At 37.0% G+C, this 17,265-nt stretch overlaps 1 protein-coding gene across 9 annotated transcripts in view; it reads left to right on the forward strand.

Annotated features, from left to right (window-relative positions):
• The window catches only part of zfpm1 (zinc finger protein, FOG family member 1), a 210,196-nt gene that overhangs the window by 3,154 nt on the left and 189,777 nt on the right, over nt 1-17,265 (forward strand). For 3 of the 9 annotated variants that reach the window (XM_069901841.1, XM_069901846.1, XM_069901847.1), the window contains exon 2: nt 10,301-10,375. The exons of 5 other annotated variants lie outside the window; for them this stretch is intronic. In XM_069901841.1, the coding sequence (XP_069757942.1) occupies nt 10,301-10,375 (75 nt within the window). Of the gene's footprint in view, nt 1-263; nt 291-10,300; nt 10,376-17,265 lie in introns of all 9 variants that reach the window. One more of the 9 variants, XM_069901842.1, reaches the window with a different exon arrangement.

Genomic DNA, 17,265 nt, shown 5'->3' on the forward strand with positions numbered 1-17,265 from the left:
TTTGAGAACTATATGTAAATCATAGTTGCCAGTTACTTAAAAGCCCCATCGGATTATTATAATAGAAATTATTGTAAAAGATGGAAGCTGATAACATTAATGTTTCCAGCTGTTTGCCCCATACATTTTTGTATGCAGATTATCTTGATCTTAAAGACCCATGGTTAAAATATAGTTATTCTCTGTTATTGAAAGGATATTAAATGCTGTTTCATAAACTGGGTATGTTCCTTAATACACTATTGATTTTTTTTTTGTATCAGAAGTTCCTTCTCAATGTTGTAGTCGAAGTAAGTACTTGTTTTTAACTGTGTCCTTCTATGAAAATGTTTTAATAATAGCTAAACTTACTCTTTATCGCTTTAGAAAGTATTTTAATAAATGCCATATAAACTTTGTTTTAATGTTAGAATATCTTGTATCAGCTACATTGTGAAAGCAAAGAATGTAATGTACTTGAGATCATACGTTCTTCATAACTCTACAATGTGTCTTTTTAGTTTTTCCCATTTTATAGTGCTTTGTTTTTGCTTCATTTCTTTCAGTGGCCTGTTATCAAAGGTGGCAGGGTATTGTCCTTGATTTTTTTTTTCCCTGAATCTTGCTTTTTTTCCCCCCCTTTTTTTAACAAATTGCTTTTTCTACCTGGTATCTCAGCATTCTTTTCATTGCTTTTCAACTATTACTATTTTTCCTTTGTGTCTTCTTTCCTTCAAACATTCCCCCCCACCCCTTACATTGCATTTTTCTGTTTTTTTTGTGGATAATGGGTTTTATATATTTCTCTCCTCCTCCCTTTGTCTGTACAGACCTCTCTATTTTCACTCTTTGTTGCCTGCACCAACATTGCTTTTTCCTTCTCTTTTACTCTCAGCTGCATAACACTCTCTTAGTGTAGGCCTCATGGGCAGGATTGCTATATGATAATGCAGAAAGTTGAACTGGTCCCATTACTATGAAGCGATGGTTGCATTGATAAACTTTGATAACAGTACAGATAGCAAGTACTAAGCGACCAATGGTCGAGCCTTGTCCTCCATTAGCATTCCGCTCCAGTAATCTGCACAGCTCTGACAATCACTTCTCCATTTCCACTCCTCCAGTAGATAAGAATGGAAATACTGACTTCATGGGAGCTGATTAGGGTGTCTGGATTTCTCGATAATACCTTGATAAATTATGTTTCTTTTTTTTAAAAAAGGGGGAGAGTTAAAACTTCACATCTATTTTTTTCCCCTCTGAATGTGTTTTTATTAAAGGAGCTTCCAGTCCGGTTGTGTGGAAAAAAAACTGTGATAAAAAGCAAAGATAAGGGTTGGACTGTTTTGTGTAGGAGTGCATATCAATGTTATCTATCTCTTTTTTTCACTTTACTGAGCAGCCTGTTGTTTTTAGTCTTATCACACACTACCAAAATGCCAGGGAGGAAAAAAAAACTGCCTGGATTATTCATTGCCTGATGATAACATTTTTTAAATCTTTTTTTAACATAAAATTAAATTTTTCAAATTGGGTTTGAGCAAACAAGGTGAATGTTCTTGCAATAAGATACGGCATGATTGACTGCCTGTCCACAGAAGAATGAGCACACTGTCTTCCAATGCCTTTTTTTTGTGTGTGGGAGAAAAAAAACTATTAATTTTGTAGTGGAATAACTAATTGAGTGAGAGCTCGAAAAATAGAGCATTTAGAATTCTTCACAATAATCGTGACCAGCACATCTGTTCATCCCATATTTCTTTCTTGAGTAAGCAAACAAGTTTCTCACACTTTTTTGATTGTGTGCTGCTCAGAGAAGGCAAGAGTTTGGACTTCTGAGGGCAGAAAACTTTGTATATTTATGGTAGCCTTCTATTCCAATTTATTTGCAACTTCATGAGCTGAGTTTTTAAAAAAACCTGTGTACCAAGTAAACCTGTGCCTGTTCCTACTAGCTACAGATTTGTTGAGCTGAATCTACATCCATGGTGTTATTTATTAGATGGGAGTTCTCCCTTTTTAATTGTCATCTTCCCGTTGAAAATGACTTAAACTAAATTACAGAAAATCTTTTGTTCCATTCAGTAAAGGGGGAGAACCAAAGTAACACTTGTGATTGCAAACTGATGTCCAGTCAACTGTTGTGATATTACAAAGTTTTAATGAACAAAACATTTGTATGATTGATTTGCTAAAAAATCAACCATTGTTTGGACAAAGTGTAATATTCTTTTACAGCATCACAAACATTTCAAATAAATTTACAAATTACCTCGGGTTTGTATCTTGAATAATACTTTTGATGATTTCACAGTAAAGCCCTTTCAAATCACTTTTAGTTTGGCTTCAGTAATGTCACTGATTTACTCTGGATAATAAGTAGGAGATTTCAACAAACGTTTAGTAACATGGTCACACGTCAAACTGTTTGAGTAGCAAGAACAAAATTTCCGTATATTTTGACACATGATTGACTGGTGTATAAGTTGACCCCTTATTCAGTCTCATTTTGAGGGTTTTATGGTATATCTGGCGTATAAAGTCGACCCCATTTTCTGGCTGCCTGAGGTGCCCCGTTGACGATGCCATTTAACGGTGTACATGTTAAACACCCCCGCTCCCCCCATAGATCGCGCGGATTGATCTGCTGGGAGTTGGCTGGAGGTGATTGGTATCATGGAGGATCCATTGACACATTACAGCTTGAAACGAAAATATAAAGCGAAAATTGTAGAAATGGCCAAGAAAATCAACAACTACGCTGCTGCAAGAAAATTTGATGTGAATTAAAAGTTGGGTAAGAGATTGGAGGAAGAAAGAAGAGATTCTAAGGAAAAATACCAAAAAGGCAAACTTCTTTGAGAAAAGGAATTGCTCATTGGCCAGAGTTGGAAAATTATATTGCAGAATGGGTACGTGAACTGAAGTAAGATTGCTACATAGTCACCCGAAATAAAATAAGAACATTTGCAGTGGGCCAATTTACACCCAGATTTCAGTGATGATTTTGAGGTTAGAGCAGGCTCAGGAAAAATCTGGTATTATGCCAAAAAAACACAAATTGCACAGAAAATACCTCAAGATCTTAATCATCAAGTTGTAAGTTTTCACCAGTTTATGATATGGAACCAGCAGAAACACCAGCTTGCATTGGCAAATATCAGAAACGTGGACGAAACCCCCATGAATTTTGACATGATAGGCAATAGAGCAGTAGAAAGGAAACTGCAAGCCAGAAGTACAGGCCACAAAAGGACCAGGTGTTATTGGGCATAGCCAATGGGAGAGCCATTAAGACCCATGGTAAATGTCAAATGCAAAATTAAACCATAAATTAAATTCCCTGCAGGTATTTTTGTACATTTTCATGAAAAATGATGGATGGATGAAAATGGTGTAAAACTTGGATAGACTATGTGTGGAACAGACGGCCAGGCGGTTTACACAAAGAACGGAGTTTGCTGGTCTGGGATATGTTTCGTAGCCACTTAACTGAGAACACTAAAAGTAGATGAGCACAGAATACTTACATGGCAGTTATCCCAGGTAGTTTGACGCCTATATTGCAACCTCTCGATGTCTGCTTGGACAAGCCATTCGAAGGTCATGTGTACGAGTAATGGGATACGTGGATATTGAGTGCAGGAAAGTCATTCACAAAAGAGGGGGAACTGCATGCTGCATCACTTGATGTGCTGTGTAACTTTGTGCTCAAGGCGTGGGACAAAGTTAAAGTAGAGACTATGATAAAATTGTTTTTAAAAAATAAATGCAGTATTTTGATGGCACGAAAGATGATTTATTGTGCAACGTTGACAATGAAGCTGAAGCCATCTCATCTGATACAGACTTGGACCCATATGATGACTGTTTAAACAGTGAGAGTATGGAGATTCTTGCCACCATCTTTGCTTCAGACGATGATAGGGAGAGTGATTTTAAAAAGTTCTAATTTTGTTGTTGTTTTCAATAAAGATCTCAATGAAAATCTGTCAAGTTGGGTTTTTTGGTTTTTTTTTAAAGAGTTGATTTAGACGCCAAATCAGTTTTTCAAGGATCGACATATGTCAGATCAGCGCGGATTGGATTTTGAGCTGAATTTAAGGTTTCAAAAGTATAGCTGGGATATAAGTCAACTCCCATTTTATGAGAGATTTTTTTGGGTTTCACGACTCGACCCCCTACTTCGAGCTTGAATTTTGGTACAAAATTTTTTGCATTATACACACATATTTACGGCAGTGTGAATCGGGCGGGTGAAGGGGAAAAGAGACGGCAGCGCGAATCAGGCGGGCGAAGGGGAAGAGAGACGGCAGCATGAATCGGGCGGGCGAGGGGGAAGAGAGACGGCAGCGTGAATCGGACGGGGAAGGGGAAGAGATGGCAGCGCGAATCGGTGGGCAAGGGGACGGGGTAAAATTTTTCTTCCCTTTTCCCCTCAAAAATGGGGGTGGGGGGTCACATTATACTTGAAGTGTATTATACACACATATTTACTGTACATGCCAAAATATATGGTAAGTGTAAGGGAAGTTGAATGACATCTGGGATATTACATAAGGAAGCACGAGTAGATGGAAAGGTTATTGACCATATGTACCGTTCTGTGTTAGTCAAAACTAAAATAATTTTGATGAACATAATATTTTATATGCAAGATATAATTAATGAGATGCAGAATGAAAGTTGTCATTGGAGAGGGATCTTGGTAAGCTTGTACAAGACTATCAAAACATTTGCAAGGCACCCCTCCACCATCAGACTCCTCAACAACATGCTCAATCAGTAGCTTATTTAAGGACTTTTACTTGTGCACTTTATTGATTTTTAAAATTCTCTCTATTGCACATTCAATTGATTTACATTTGTTATCAGTTTGCAGTTCTTTATTTGCATGTGTATGCTTTGTACAGTTTTCTTTGCACTACCAATTCATGATAATTCTGCCTCGCCCGCAGGAAAAGAATCTCAGGGTTGTATGTGATGTCATGTATGCACTCTGACTATAAATCTGAATCTGAGTACTAAGTAATTTGGAAGGTAAATGGATTGATTGTTGGCATTTCTTGTCAGAAACAGACTTCAAAAGAAGGGAATTCTAACTGTGACTTTGACCATGCTTTAGTGCAGTTGTGTATGAGTTACAGCATGTAGTCTGAGCATCTATATTTGAGACCATGCAGGGAAGAATATCTAGTAAAAATACAAAATTGCTGGATAGACTCAGCAAGTCTCATAGCATCCATTAGAGGTAAAGATATATAACCAATGTTTCGGGCGTGAGCCCTTCTTCAAGGTATGAGCAAAAGGCCTCTCTAGATTGATTCCTGGGATGAATGCCTGTGTGGAACTATTGAGTAGATTGGGACTTCATACATGAGAGATTGGAAGAGTGAGGTCAATAATTTCTGAAGAGGCTTAACAGTGTAAATGCTTTGAAGATGCTTCCCCTCATAACGAAAGCTTCTGTTTATGGATGAGATAAAAATGATGGAACTGTACAGCTTGAAAATAAGCTATCTTATTCACCATATCCTTGATGGCCAGTGTATACCAAGCGTATCAATCCCTTCTTCTAGTGCTTAGCCGAAAGCCTTCTTTGCTGAGGTTATTCCTAAGTGCTCTTAATGAATATTGTCAGCAACTTTGCTTCCACTACTCCCGACTGCAGGAAAAATTCCTGCAATGTACTCTGGGTATAATTTTATATACATAAATCATGTCCCCCTCTTACTCTCCTGTGCTCCAGGGAAAAGAGACCAAGCCTATCTAGCCTCTCCTCATAAATAAAAAGTTCCATCCCATGCAATATCCTGGTGAATCTCCTCCACACCCTAGAGCGATCACATCTTTCCCATTGTTAGGTGTCTTGCCATTTCAGTATAGACGGTTGTGTCTCTCCATCCATCATGGTCTCTGACCTCTGAATTGTAGTTATTGCCTCCACTGTTTCTAACCATGATGTTAATATCATTTTCATTCTCTGTATGCCTCTGCTTTTTTTTTCCTTCCAACTTTCCAGTTATAACTAAATGTTCTAATGCAGAGGTTCCCAACCTGGGATACATGTATCCCCAGTGGTACATTTACATTTTTCAAGGGGTACATTGGGTCTGAGAGAATAACCTCTACTGTACAATACATGGTGTTGTAATCTGCAGTCAGATTGCACAATGTTGTTTTGTTTTAATCCTTAATTTTTAGGGGTACACGGGAACCTATAAAAATGCCCAAGGGGTACAGAGGAACAAAAAGGTTGGGAACCCCTGTTCTAATGTATCTCTTCACATCTTTCCTATAGTGTGGTTATTGGAACAACATGGTATGCCACCTTGTATCTCACCAATATTTTTTTTTAAGTTGGAGCTCCCTGCTCTTGTATTCGATGCCCTAACTAAATGAAGGCCACGATCCCAGATGCCCTCAAGTTGATTATCCACCCATACTGCCATGTTTGGGGAGCTTCGAACTTGAGTACAAGGTCCCTCTGTTTGTCAGTACTCTCAATAAACTGACCATAGTGAATGTCCTAACTTGTTAGTACTCCCAGGATGCATCATCTTTCAAAAGTGTGTTCACTTAAGACTGAAATGCAAATAAGGAAGATATTAATCTTTTGCATGTCAACACCAAAGGGCTATTAATGTTGAATCATTAACATGTACAAAGCAGAGAGAAATTTTTGGCAACAAAAAATTCATGGTCTTGTGGAAATGGTAAAAAATCAAATCTCAGGTCAATGTTGAGATCAGTCATGATGTTATATAATGGTGATTTTGATACCTGTACATCCTACTGCTATTCTTCCTTCCTGTTTCTTGTGCTGTCTTCATGCCATAAAGAGTCCAATTAGATTACTATATTGACTAATATAATCAAATATTGTGCAGTATTCCAGTTTTTATTTCAAAAGAAAGCATTTGGAGGCAGGATTGAATATTTCTGCAATTGATGTATGGTCTGTTGTACCCCAGGGCTAGCTTAATGCAAAGAAGTTGTTAACAAAGTATTTCTGACTCAGTTGCATAGAACTCTATTCTGCATCACTTGCATTTTTCCTCTTCTGTCGTTGTGGTGTTACCTGTCCATGAAAGTACACTTCAGATGTTTTCAGAATTCATTTACAAAGTATAATCTGGATTATTGTACTAAATGTTAACCTTTATGACCAAGTAATGGTAATGACATCCCTGATCAACACAAAGACTAAAAGTAAGCCAGAAAAGGATGGAAAATATATGGCAGATGCTGAATTAATCAGCCACATCTGTTGGATTTGTGCACTTAGTTCCATTTGAATAATTTAAAAGTTTTTTAAAAAAAAAACACATGATGACAAGAATGGATTTTCACACAGGCCGTCATTCCTTGTTTATGCAAATCATGAACTCAATGAAATGTTTCCAAACTCTGCCCTGGTAGTCGAAGAAATGGATAGCTGCACACAAATCCTTATTTCACGTGTGAGTTAACACTTGAATGAATTATTGAAGGAAGACCAGTTCCCAACAAATTGGTCAAAACCAGCTGTAAAGCTGAGCACAAAGATAGTCAACTGCAAGATGGCATTTGGGATTTTGCAGGCAATACACATATTGTTTGTCTCTTGTACCATGGTTGCAGAGGGCTGTTAAAGTTTCAGCAATGCCAAATCCTAGAGATCATTGGATTTTTTTTTAGTTTTGTTTTTAGAATTAACTAACATGGTTAAATGATGGAAATGTCGAATAATGATGGTTCTGACTGACTGTCTTTCTCATTCAACCATTATGACCTTTTGCTTCATCCCTCATTAGATCAAGTCTTCTCTTACATCAGCCAACTTTCATTTGCGTTTGTTCTCTGACTTCCTAATGTATGCATCTATTGTATATGTTGTATATTATGATATTGGCTCCAAAGAGGATCCTTGAATGGACTTCATAGCTCTCCACTGCAATGTAAACTAAATTGGATTTTGTTTTAAAAAATCTGCCATTGGATAATTAAAATAGCAAACAATCTAACAAAATAATTATCTGTACATTGTACTGGTGCTCTGGGCCTGAAATAAAATACTCCTCAGGAAAGGATCCTTGCCCAAGAAATGAATATGGTGTCTTGAAATTTTCGGGTTCATGTTAAATGATTAGTATTTAACTTTTACGTTGGGGGTTTCTTTGAATTCATTATTTTTTTTGATGTGACACTGATGCAGCTGGGTGGGGTGACCTGATCTAGGAAACACTTTCAGTGGATCAGAACTTTTTCCTTCTCTGCTGAATATGCTCTTTGTCTCATATTTTCCTGCAGCTAAATGATTTTCATTCGCCCTTCTTCATTTTCTTTCCCCCTTCTTCTTTACTTCTCCATTTACAAAATGCTTTGCCCAGTAATAAACTGGATTTATCCCAACATATATTTTCAGATAATATTTTCATCATCGTTGTCATTTGATGTACCCTTTCTTAACTACTTTTTTTAATAATGCTGTGCATTCTTTGTGTTTTTATTTCATTCAGTTTCTCTCTCTGAAATAACTGATGGGAACTATATTGTGTGTTCTGGGAGCCACATATTCTCAAGTGAAACAATCTATTGTAATCTATCACATTTTTATCTGGACTATCTGAGAACTGAAAATGGCCTGCCCTTGCAATGGCGCCATGCTTGTAAGCTGATAAAGTTACAGAGTTCACTGGTGATGAATGTTAAGTAACTACACCCTCATTAGATAGGATATGGACTTGGCAGAAGGACTAGGTATTTGAAACTAAGCTACTCTATATCTTAATCACTGGTTTTCTCAGAGCTCCTCTCAACAATAACCCCCAAATACGACTGCCTCAGTCTAGGAAGAAACGTTTATTCAGAATGCGTAAATTAATCATCATATCTATTTGAGGATCTTTTTCTATTTGCTATTTAATCAGTTAAAAAATAAACTAAGTGGATGGGTTGCTATAGATACATGATGGAAAGGTCAAACTGAGTTTACCTTATCATGATACAGACAGTTACTAATTAGAGATAGATATTGGATTGGCAAAGTCTAACAGCATTTTTACCCATTATCAATGAGGCACACCAGTGCAATATTAAAATTATCTGCAGATTCTGAAGGTACAAGTAAACTGAACACACCTAATGTTAGCTTTTAAATGAGTCATTTGATATATATTATATATACATACATATATATATATATATATATATATACATACAAAGCTTTAACTCGAGATCCAGAGTTCCTCTTAAAATATAACACAACAGGACACTTTCATGTTTGGAAGATTCTGTATCTTTTTCGACAATATGCTTCAGAGATTGTATCTGTAGTTAAACATGAAATCGATTGGAATAGTGCATTTTAAAAATGTTTCTTCCAAATTACGCTCCTTTGTAAAGCATAATATTGAAACAGTCACAGATGATGAATTTTGTTTTAAAAAGAGGTCTTATCAGCATGTTACTTTTCACATACCCTTATTTTACTAACAGATGCTAATTCACAAAAAATATAAAAAAGGTTACTAACTTGTTAGTTTGCATGTTTTGCACAAACCTCAAGAGCTGTAAAATGAAGCACATATTTAAGTACACTTTCATCAAAGGTGTTTGCCATTTATATTGTTCTCATTGACACCTGAGCAAGTGACCAGTTATTAGTTGGAAATGTCTATCCATTCGATGAGGCAAAATAACCCACTTTTCTTTTTGCACAAGGCAGCAAGTAAATAAGAAAAGTGAAATGATTTACACTATTCAATTAGGCAGAATGTTGGTGATATCAGTCTCAAGGTTTGCTAAATTTTGGTGGTCAGTGATGACGTTCACTTCTTAAATACAGTTCATTTAATTTGTATGTATTGCTATAAAGAAGTCTAGTTCATAAAATACTATTAATCATACATACTGAACTGACAGTTCTTGTGTTTTGGTATTGTGTGTATTTGACTCAAGCCAGTTTTAATGATATCTTTTAGCCATCAATATCTCTAAAATAGAGGGGAAGAAATCTGAAGATTTGATTTGTTTTCTCCACCTATTCTGCAGTTTACTTTGGAGTATTTTACACAAATCTTTTAATCTGACTGATTAAAGATCTTTCTTCCCATTTTTCATTCTTTAACGCAGAGAGGGTAATTCTACTCCATATTAACCATGAGTTTACAGAAGGTTTTTATAGTTGAGTTAAGCTCATAGTATATATCTTAAAATTTATAATAATAATAACATGAAAATAATTGTTATGTTCAACAAAAACAGCCAAGTGTAAAAGAAGAGTGGAACATCAAGATTCATTTCATTGCAACTAATCCAGTGTCCTTATTAAAATTAGAAAGAGAAGCAAAAGGGAGCCCATTCAGAGACATTGAGGGTCCATGGATCTTATTTGATCTCAGAAGCGAAGCAGGTCAGTACTTGGAGGGGAGATTGCCACGGAACACCAGGTGCTGTAGGTTTCTGTGAGGGGTGCTGGACAAAGTGGCCACTCTGTTAAGGTAGTCAAAAGTCAAAGAATTTCATGCATGTTACATTCCAAATATAGTCTTATGTGACAATAATGGAACGTTTTTTTTTACCTTGGTTTGGTGTCTCATAACTTCTGCAGTTGCATGGCCTGTTGTTTGGCGGTGAACCCAAGTTCAAGGGATCAATATTACACCTCTTGGACCTCAAATTTTTCAGTTCCTGAACCTTAGAAAGCCATCAGTGTTGAGATCTTTCTGGAAGCCTGCTTGCAATTGCACCTTTGCAATTCCTGGACCCAATTTCTGCTTCCCAGAAGCCAGTCCCCAGCTGCCTTGTTGCTAGCCTGAGCTGGAGCCTGGCAAGTCTCTAGGGGTGCTTTCCTATGGCATGACCCTGATCTGGTTGGCTGTGGTGGTTTTCCTTCCATGCAGTGTTCTTTTCAGAATTCTTGCATAATTTCATAAATGCCCAATAAATCTGTTTCCCTTATTCCAAAGAAAAAGATGTCTCGACAGCCTCTCCTTGTAACTACAGTTCTCCCCGATTAAAAATGGAAGCAGTTGGCAGGTCAAGTAGCATCTGTGAAGTAAGGAACCGAATTAACATTTTAAATTTCTAACCTTTCATCAGTCATGCCATGATAAGTATTCAATGATTTAAACAAATTGAAATTGTATCCTAATTCAGCAGCATGTCTGATATTGAGAAGAAAGTTTTAGGTGGCGGTCATAAACCCAATTTGTTAACTTCTTCTCTGTCTAAAAATAGACTGAGCTGTTGAGTATCTCCAATATTTACAGTTCATTGTTCTGACATTTGCAGGTTTTTTTGTTGCTTTTTGTTTCATACTTTTCCAATCTTAGCAACATCTTTGAATCTCCTTTTAATCCTCCAGATTTGTACACTACAATCTAACTTTGTCCCAAAAGGAAGATTTATACAATTCTAGCCTTGCTCTTGCACTTAGTGGTACTCCAATCATACTACCTGTCCCTCTTCATGTGCTTTGTCCTATGTTCACTTGTTACCTCACATTTGAAATCCATAATCTCTGTCTGTTTTCACCAAGCCACATCAGAAGTTATTCTGTCACAATTCATACCCACCTCCCTCTACTTCTGAGGTGAGTTAATGCAGTCGACTCAATCTCCAGCTCAATTCACGATTCTTGTCTTTTTCTTTTTAAAATGTTTTTATTGATTTGGTAGAGAGAAATATTATGTTATATAGTGCAATACAGAATATGAATCATAAGTGATTTATACATTGTCTTGGATACAATGCTTGAATAAAGTAAAAATTACCTTATAAAAACTTCATTCTATTATTTTTTCATGTTCGTTGTTCATTATCTAATTGAACAAATTTCTTCTACTTAGTGAAAAAGAAAAAAAGAAAGAAGAAACAAAAACATTCTAATCTAATCACTCCCACTAATTACAGTTACCAGCAAATAATGTGTAAAGAAGAGTCTTGGCTCCCGGACATTAGACAGGAAACCCCCAGTGCATCCCCGCCTATGTATTCAAATTGTGATAATAGTCCATGAATGGGCTCCATATCTTGTCAAATTCAATATTGATCTCTTTAATGTTATAACTAACTTTTTCCAATCTCAAGCAAGACATAATGTCCTATACCTATTCCATATGAGTTGGTGCAAAGCTATCTTTCCATTTCCTATCGCTCCTCTTGCTATCAATGAAATAAAAGCTAATATTCTTTTTTGAATTAAATTCAAGGAAATATTTGCCTCAAGAGAATAGCCAACCAAAGCACTAAAAGGGCACATTTCCAATTTAATCCTGAATTTCTGATGAAATTTGGAAAAATTGCTCCCAAAATTTCCTTAGTTTTGGACATCCCCAAAACACGTGAATCGGAGAGGCCTCAAAGCTTTTACATTTATCACATAGTGGATCAGTATCAGAATAAAAATGAGATAGTTTAACTTTAGACGTATATATTCTATGTCCCACTTTAAATTGTATTAAACAATGTCGTGTACAGAATGAAGTATTATTAGTCAGATCAAGCATGGTATCCCAGTCTGGAATTGATATATTCAAATTTTCATTTCCATTCATTCTTAACTTCCTTCCTGGACATGTTGTTAGATCCAGAAAATTATCAAAATAATTGCTATCAGTCCACCATGAAAAAATTTTAAATGAAAAAATAAATTAAGGATATTGGTTTCGGAAATCAGAGTATCTCCAACATTTAGAATTAGAAAGTTTAGACTGAGCAAAATGCCTAGCTGTAGGCATCCAAAAAAAAATGCCTGTTAGGAAGGTTGAATTTAACTATTAGTTGTTCAAATGAAGCAAAATTACCTCGAATGTACAGATCCCTAAAACTTTTTATACCCAATCTAACTCATTCCTTGAAACCTGAATCTAAGATAGATGGTTGAAATAGGGCTAGCAAGAGAAACACTGAGATGGCCAAAGAATTTCCTAAATTTTACATTCTCAGTCAATGTCTAAATGTCTGTCCATTACATATTCTTCTTCAATGCTATTCTCTCCAAGTCAGCAGATTCTGCAGCTTCTTCACCGATCTGGACATTCACATCTGCAGCTTCCTTCATCTTCATCCACAACCCTATAACGTCATTTTCTTTGACTTTTCCAGTTGCCTTCCGGTTACCAGTGGTGTTCCACAGGAGTCGGTGTTGGGGCTGCTTCTTTTTTCATTGTATATAAATGGTTTGGATTATGGAACTGATGGCTTTGTGGCTAAATTTGCAGATGATATCAAACTAGATGGTAAGGCAAGTGGTGCTGAGGATGCAGAAAAGCTAGAGAGAGATTTGGAGAATTGCCAAAGAGGTGGCAGATGAAGTACATTGTTGGATAGTATACTGTCATGCACTTTTCTAGAAGAAATAGACGGGCAGACTATTCAAAGTTCTGAGGTGCAAAGGGACTTGGGACTCCTCGTGCAGGATACCCTAAAAGTTTAATCTTCAGTGGTGAATGTTAGCATTCATTTTTAGAGGAATAGCATACAAGACCATGGATGTAATATTGAGCTATAAAGTACTGGTGAGACCTCACTTGGAGTTCTGTGTACAGTCTTGGATGCCTTGTTTGAGAAAAGACTTGCTGGAGTTGGAGAGGACTCAGAAAAGATTTACTACAATGATACCAAGAATGAAAGGGTTAGCATGTGTCCATTCTTGGACTGTACTTGTTGGAGTACAGAAGGATGAGGGAGGCCTCGTGGAGGCATTTCGACTGCTGAAAGCCTGGACAGACTAGATATGGCAAGGAAATTTCCCATGGTAGGGGATTCTAGGACAAGGTGTCTCAACTTCAGGATAAAAGGACATCAATTTAAAGCAAAGATGCAGAAAAATTTCTTTAGTCAGAAGGTCGTAAATCTGTGGAACTCATTGCCACAGGTGGCTGTGGAAATGAGGTTATACGGTGTATTTTCCACCACAGATGGGCAGGTATTTGATTAGTCAGGGCATCCAAGGGTATGGGTAGAAAGTCAAGGAGTGGGGCTGAGTGGTAAGATGGATCAGCTCATGATTAGAATGGTGGTGCGGACTTGATGGACCAATGAGCCTACTTCTGTTTCTATAATCTTGTGATCTTGTGACTGTTTTAGGACTCTTTCAAATGTCAAATACCAGTTCAGTCATCAGTGTTCTTCCAGCCATTGATTGGTTTAGTTAATCATTGCTTAATTTCCATTATATATTCCCATAACCTCCAATAAAATTATTAACTCTGCTTAATTCCTATTTTTGTAACGTTAGAAGTCGAGAGGTTACCAATTGGAGGAAATAATTTTTAGCCATCCATCATGAGGTCTAGTTAGACCACAAAAAGTAGCATCAGCTCTTGATATGCAGTACCATGGTTTGATTTCACTGTTTGCCATTGCCATGTTAAATGCTTTACCTCTGCCATCTCCACCCTTACCTGCAAGAATAAGATCGCATTGTGCGAAGTCCATGTTCATCATTGTCAGAGTTATTGCAGGTTCCCCTTGAACTTCATCAAATACGTAAATAATCCTAAACTTTACAGCTTGTTCATGTTGCATGACCATTTTTTTAAAAAAACTCATTCAAGTTGGGAGAGGAACTGTAAATGTCCCAAGACCCATCCAAGCTGTTGACCATGGACTTTATTTCATGGCCCCAACATTGCAGCATCTGCACAATAGTCAACGATCCTTTATCATTGATTATAATTTTCAGGCTGCTTCCCAGAAGCCATCTTGTACCAATCCAACTCATTCACTATTATGGCCTTGCATTGGTATTCATTCTTCTAAAGTATAGCATTTAAAATTATAACCCTTCCACTTTTGTAACCTCTATCTTTTGAACCTCTCACTGAAAAATGCATTTAATTATCTCACTTGGCGCATGCAAATTTCTCTCTAGTTTACCTGGATTGAAGAGAGGAAGTGACAGGTAGCACGCCTAACATAAAGTCAGGAGCAATAGTGAGTTAAGGTTGCAGTGGGACTGAGATGAGTGGATGGTCAATGCAGCAAGTGTAATATTGGTTTTAAGGACAAATGCACATCAGGATTAGGAGCTGATCCACCATTTGGTAAGATCTTGACTGCTCTGATTGTAATCTCAATTTTGCATTCCCAGGTAATCTTTCACCCTGCTGCAACTAAAGAATCTGTCTACTCCTGCTTTAAAATTATTAAGATTGCTATACTTCCCTTTGAGGAAGAGTTTCAGAGGCTTGCAGCCTTCATTTTTTCTCATTTGTCATACAAAGGCAATCCATTATTTTTAAACAGTGAGCCCTAATTCTACATTCTCTTACGAGAGGAAACATTCTCTCCACGTGTACCCCCTCAAGACTCTTCATGATCATGTATGTTTCAATCAAGTCATCTCTCACTCTTCTAAACTTCAGTGGAGAAAAGCCTAGCCTGTCCAATTTTTCTCACAAGAGATCCTGCCTGTTCCAGGTGTCAGATTAGAAAACATTTTATGAAATGCTTCCAACTACACACTTCAATTCAAAGAACAGTGTTGTACGCAGTACTCCAGCTGTGGTCTCATTGGTTTCCTGTACATCTGAACCTAAGCTTCCCTACTTTGGAGTTCAATTGTCCCTACAACAAATAATATTATGAGTTTACCTGATGAATTGCTTTTATGCACACCAGCCCTTACTATTTTTTCTGTCCAAGGACACTCAGATCCCTTTGTATCTTGGAGCTCTGCAGTCTCTCACCATGAAGATAAGATGCTTCTTTATTGTTTTTTGCAAGAATGGACAGCTTATTTTTTTTCCCCCATTATCCTGCGTTAACAAGATCTTTGCCCACTCACTTAACTGTTAATATTCTTTTATAGCCTGTGTTCACTTCATAACTTGCTTTCTTACTTCAGTAAATATAGCATCCATATCCTTGGTGCTCTCATTCATGTTCTTGATATCAGCTGTACCCCCAACAGCAATCCCTGTGGTGCACTATTCATTACATTTCACCAACCAGAAAAAGATGATGTATTTTAAAATATTATTTGTTTTCTGATGGCCAACATAATGCCAATCCATCCTTAAATGTGACCAACCACACTGAGTTTTTATTTTCCACAATAATCTTTGATGTTACGGCTTCTCCAATATTGGCTGGAACCCTAAATATTAGCACATTCAATGGTCTCTGTTCACTGTCTATGCTGTTTCTCCTAATGAAATCCCATAAATTGGTTAAACTAAAACTATTTACCATCAACTAGCTCTTCTGACCCCTTATAATATGATGTGATATTTGACATTCCATCCTTGATGAGCCATTTGCCTTTATGCCAAGAATAGTATTTTATTAGAAAAAACTAGGTTTAAATATCTGACAACTTGTGAAGGGCAACCAGGTTTCTTTAAGAGACCTGAAAATAAATGGATACTCGTGTTGTACAGAAGTAAAATTGTGCAGATGCTGGAAATTGGGGGGAAAAAAATGTTGATTTACTTTTCCAAGTCAAGGACCATCTGTTGAGAGGGGAAAATGGGTATGTTTTTAAAGTTAGACATCCAACACGGTAATAGGCCCTTTCAGCCCATGAGCCCGTGCCACCCAAATGCATTGAATTGAACTACCACCCTTTTTGTTTTGAACGGTGGGAGGAAATCCATGCAGATGGGGAGACGTACAAATTCCTTTCGGACAACCCCGGATTCAAACCCCAGTTCCGGTAGCTGGCGCTGTAACAGCGTTGCACAAATTGCTATGCTAACAGTGGTACCCTTGTGTTTCAAATCAATGATTATTGGATAGAACTAATAAAATATTTGATGAATGATCGGCGATGTTTACATTGAAATGAGAAGAATGACCCGGGGATTAAATGTCAAAGTATCCATACTGCAAATTTAAAGGAAAAGCAAGAAGGCAAAGGGACAGATGGTCAACCTGAAGGAGATGGGGGAAGCCGAGTTATTATTCAGTGTTAGCAAAGGAAAATACCATAAATACAGGGTGTCTGAAATTAATATTTCAAGAATACTGATTGTGTGAAATTGTTGAACTTATTGTTGGAACTGGTCTCCAAAATGTTTAGTTTAGCTTTTCCTCATCTTTTCCCAATTCTGAGGGAAACATTGTCCTGCCTCCGTAGATAATGCCATTTCTGAGTATTTCCAACATCTCATATTTTGTTGGATTTCAGTCGCGATGTTTCTGCCCATATAAAAATCTATTGCTCTTTTGTTTGCCATTGACTAAATTTCCAAGTTTTGAGTTATCTATAAATTTTAAAATAGTAGCAAGTAATTGCCAGTTTGAAGTCATTAATGATGATCTTGTGCAGAAGCAGTCCGATGAGCCATAAGA

This window comes from Narcine bancroftii, chromosome 10 (genome assembly GCF_036971445.1).
Source record: "Narcine bancroftii isolate sNarBan1 chromosome 10, sNarBan1.hap1, whole genome shotgun sequence".
NCBI lineage: Eukaryota > Metazoa > Chordata > Chondrichthyes > Torpediniformes > Narcinidae > Narcine > Narcine bancroftii.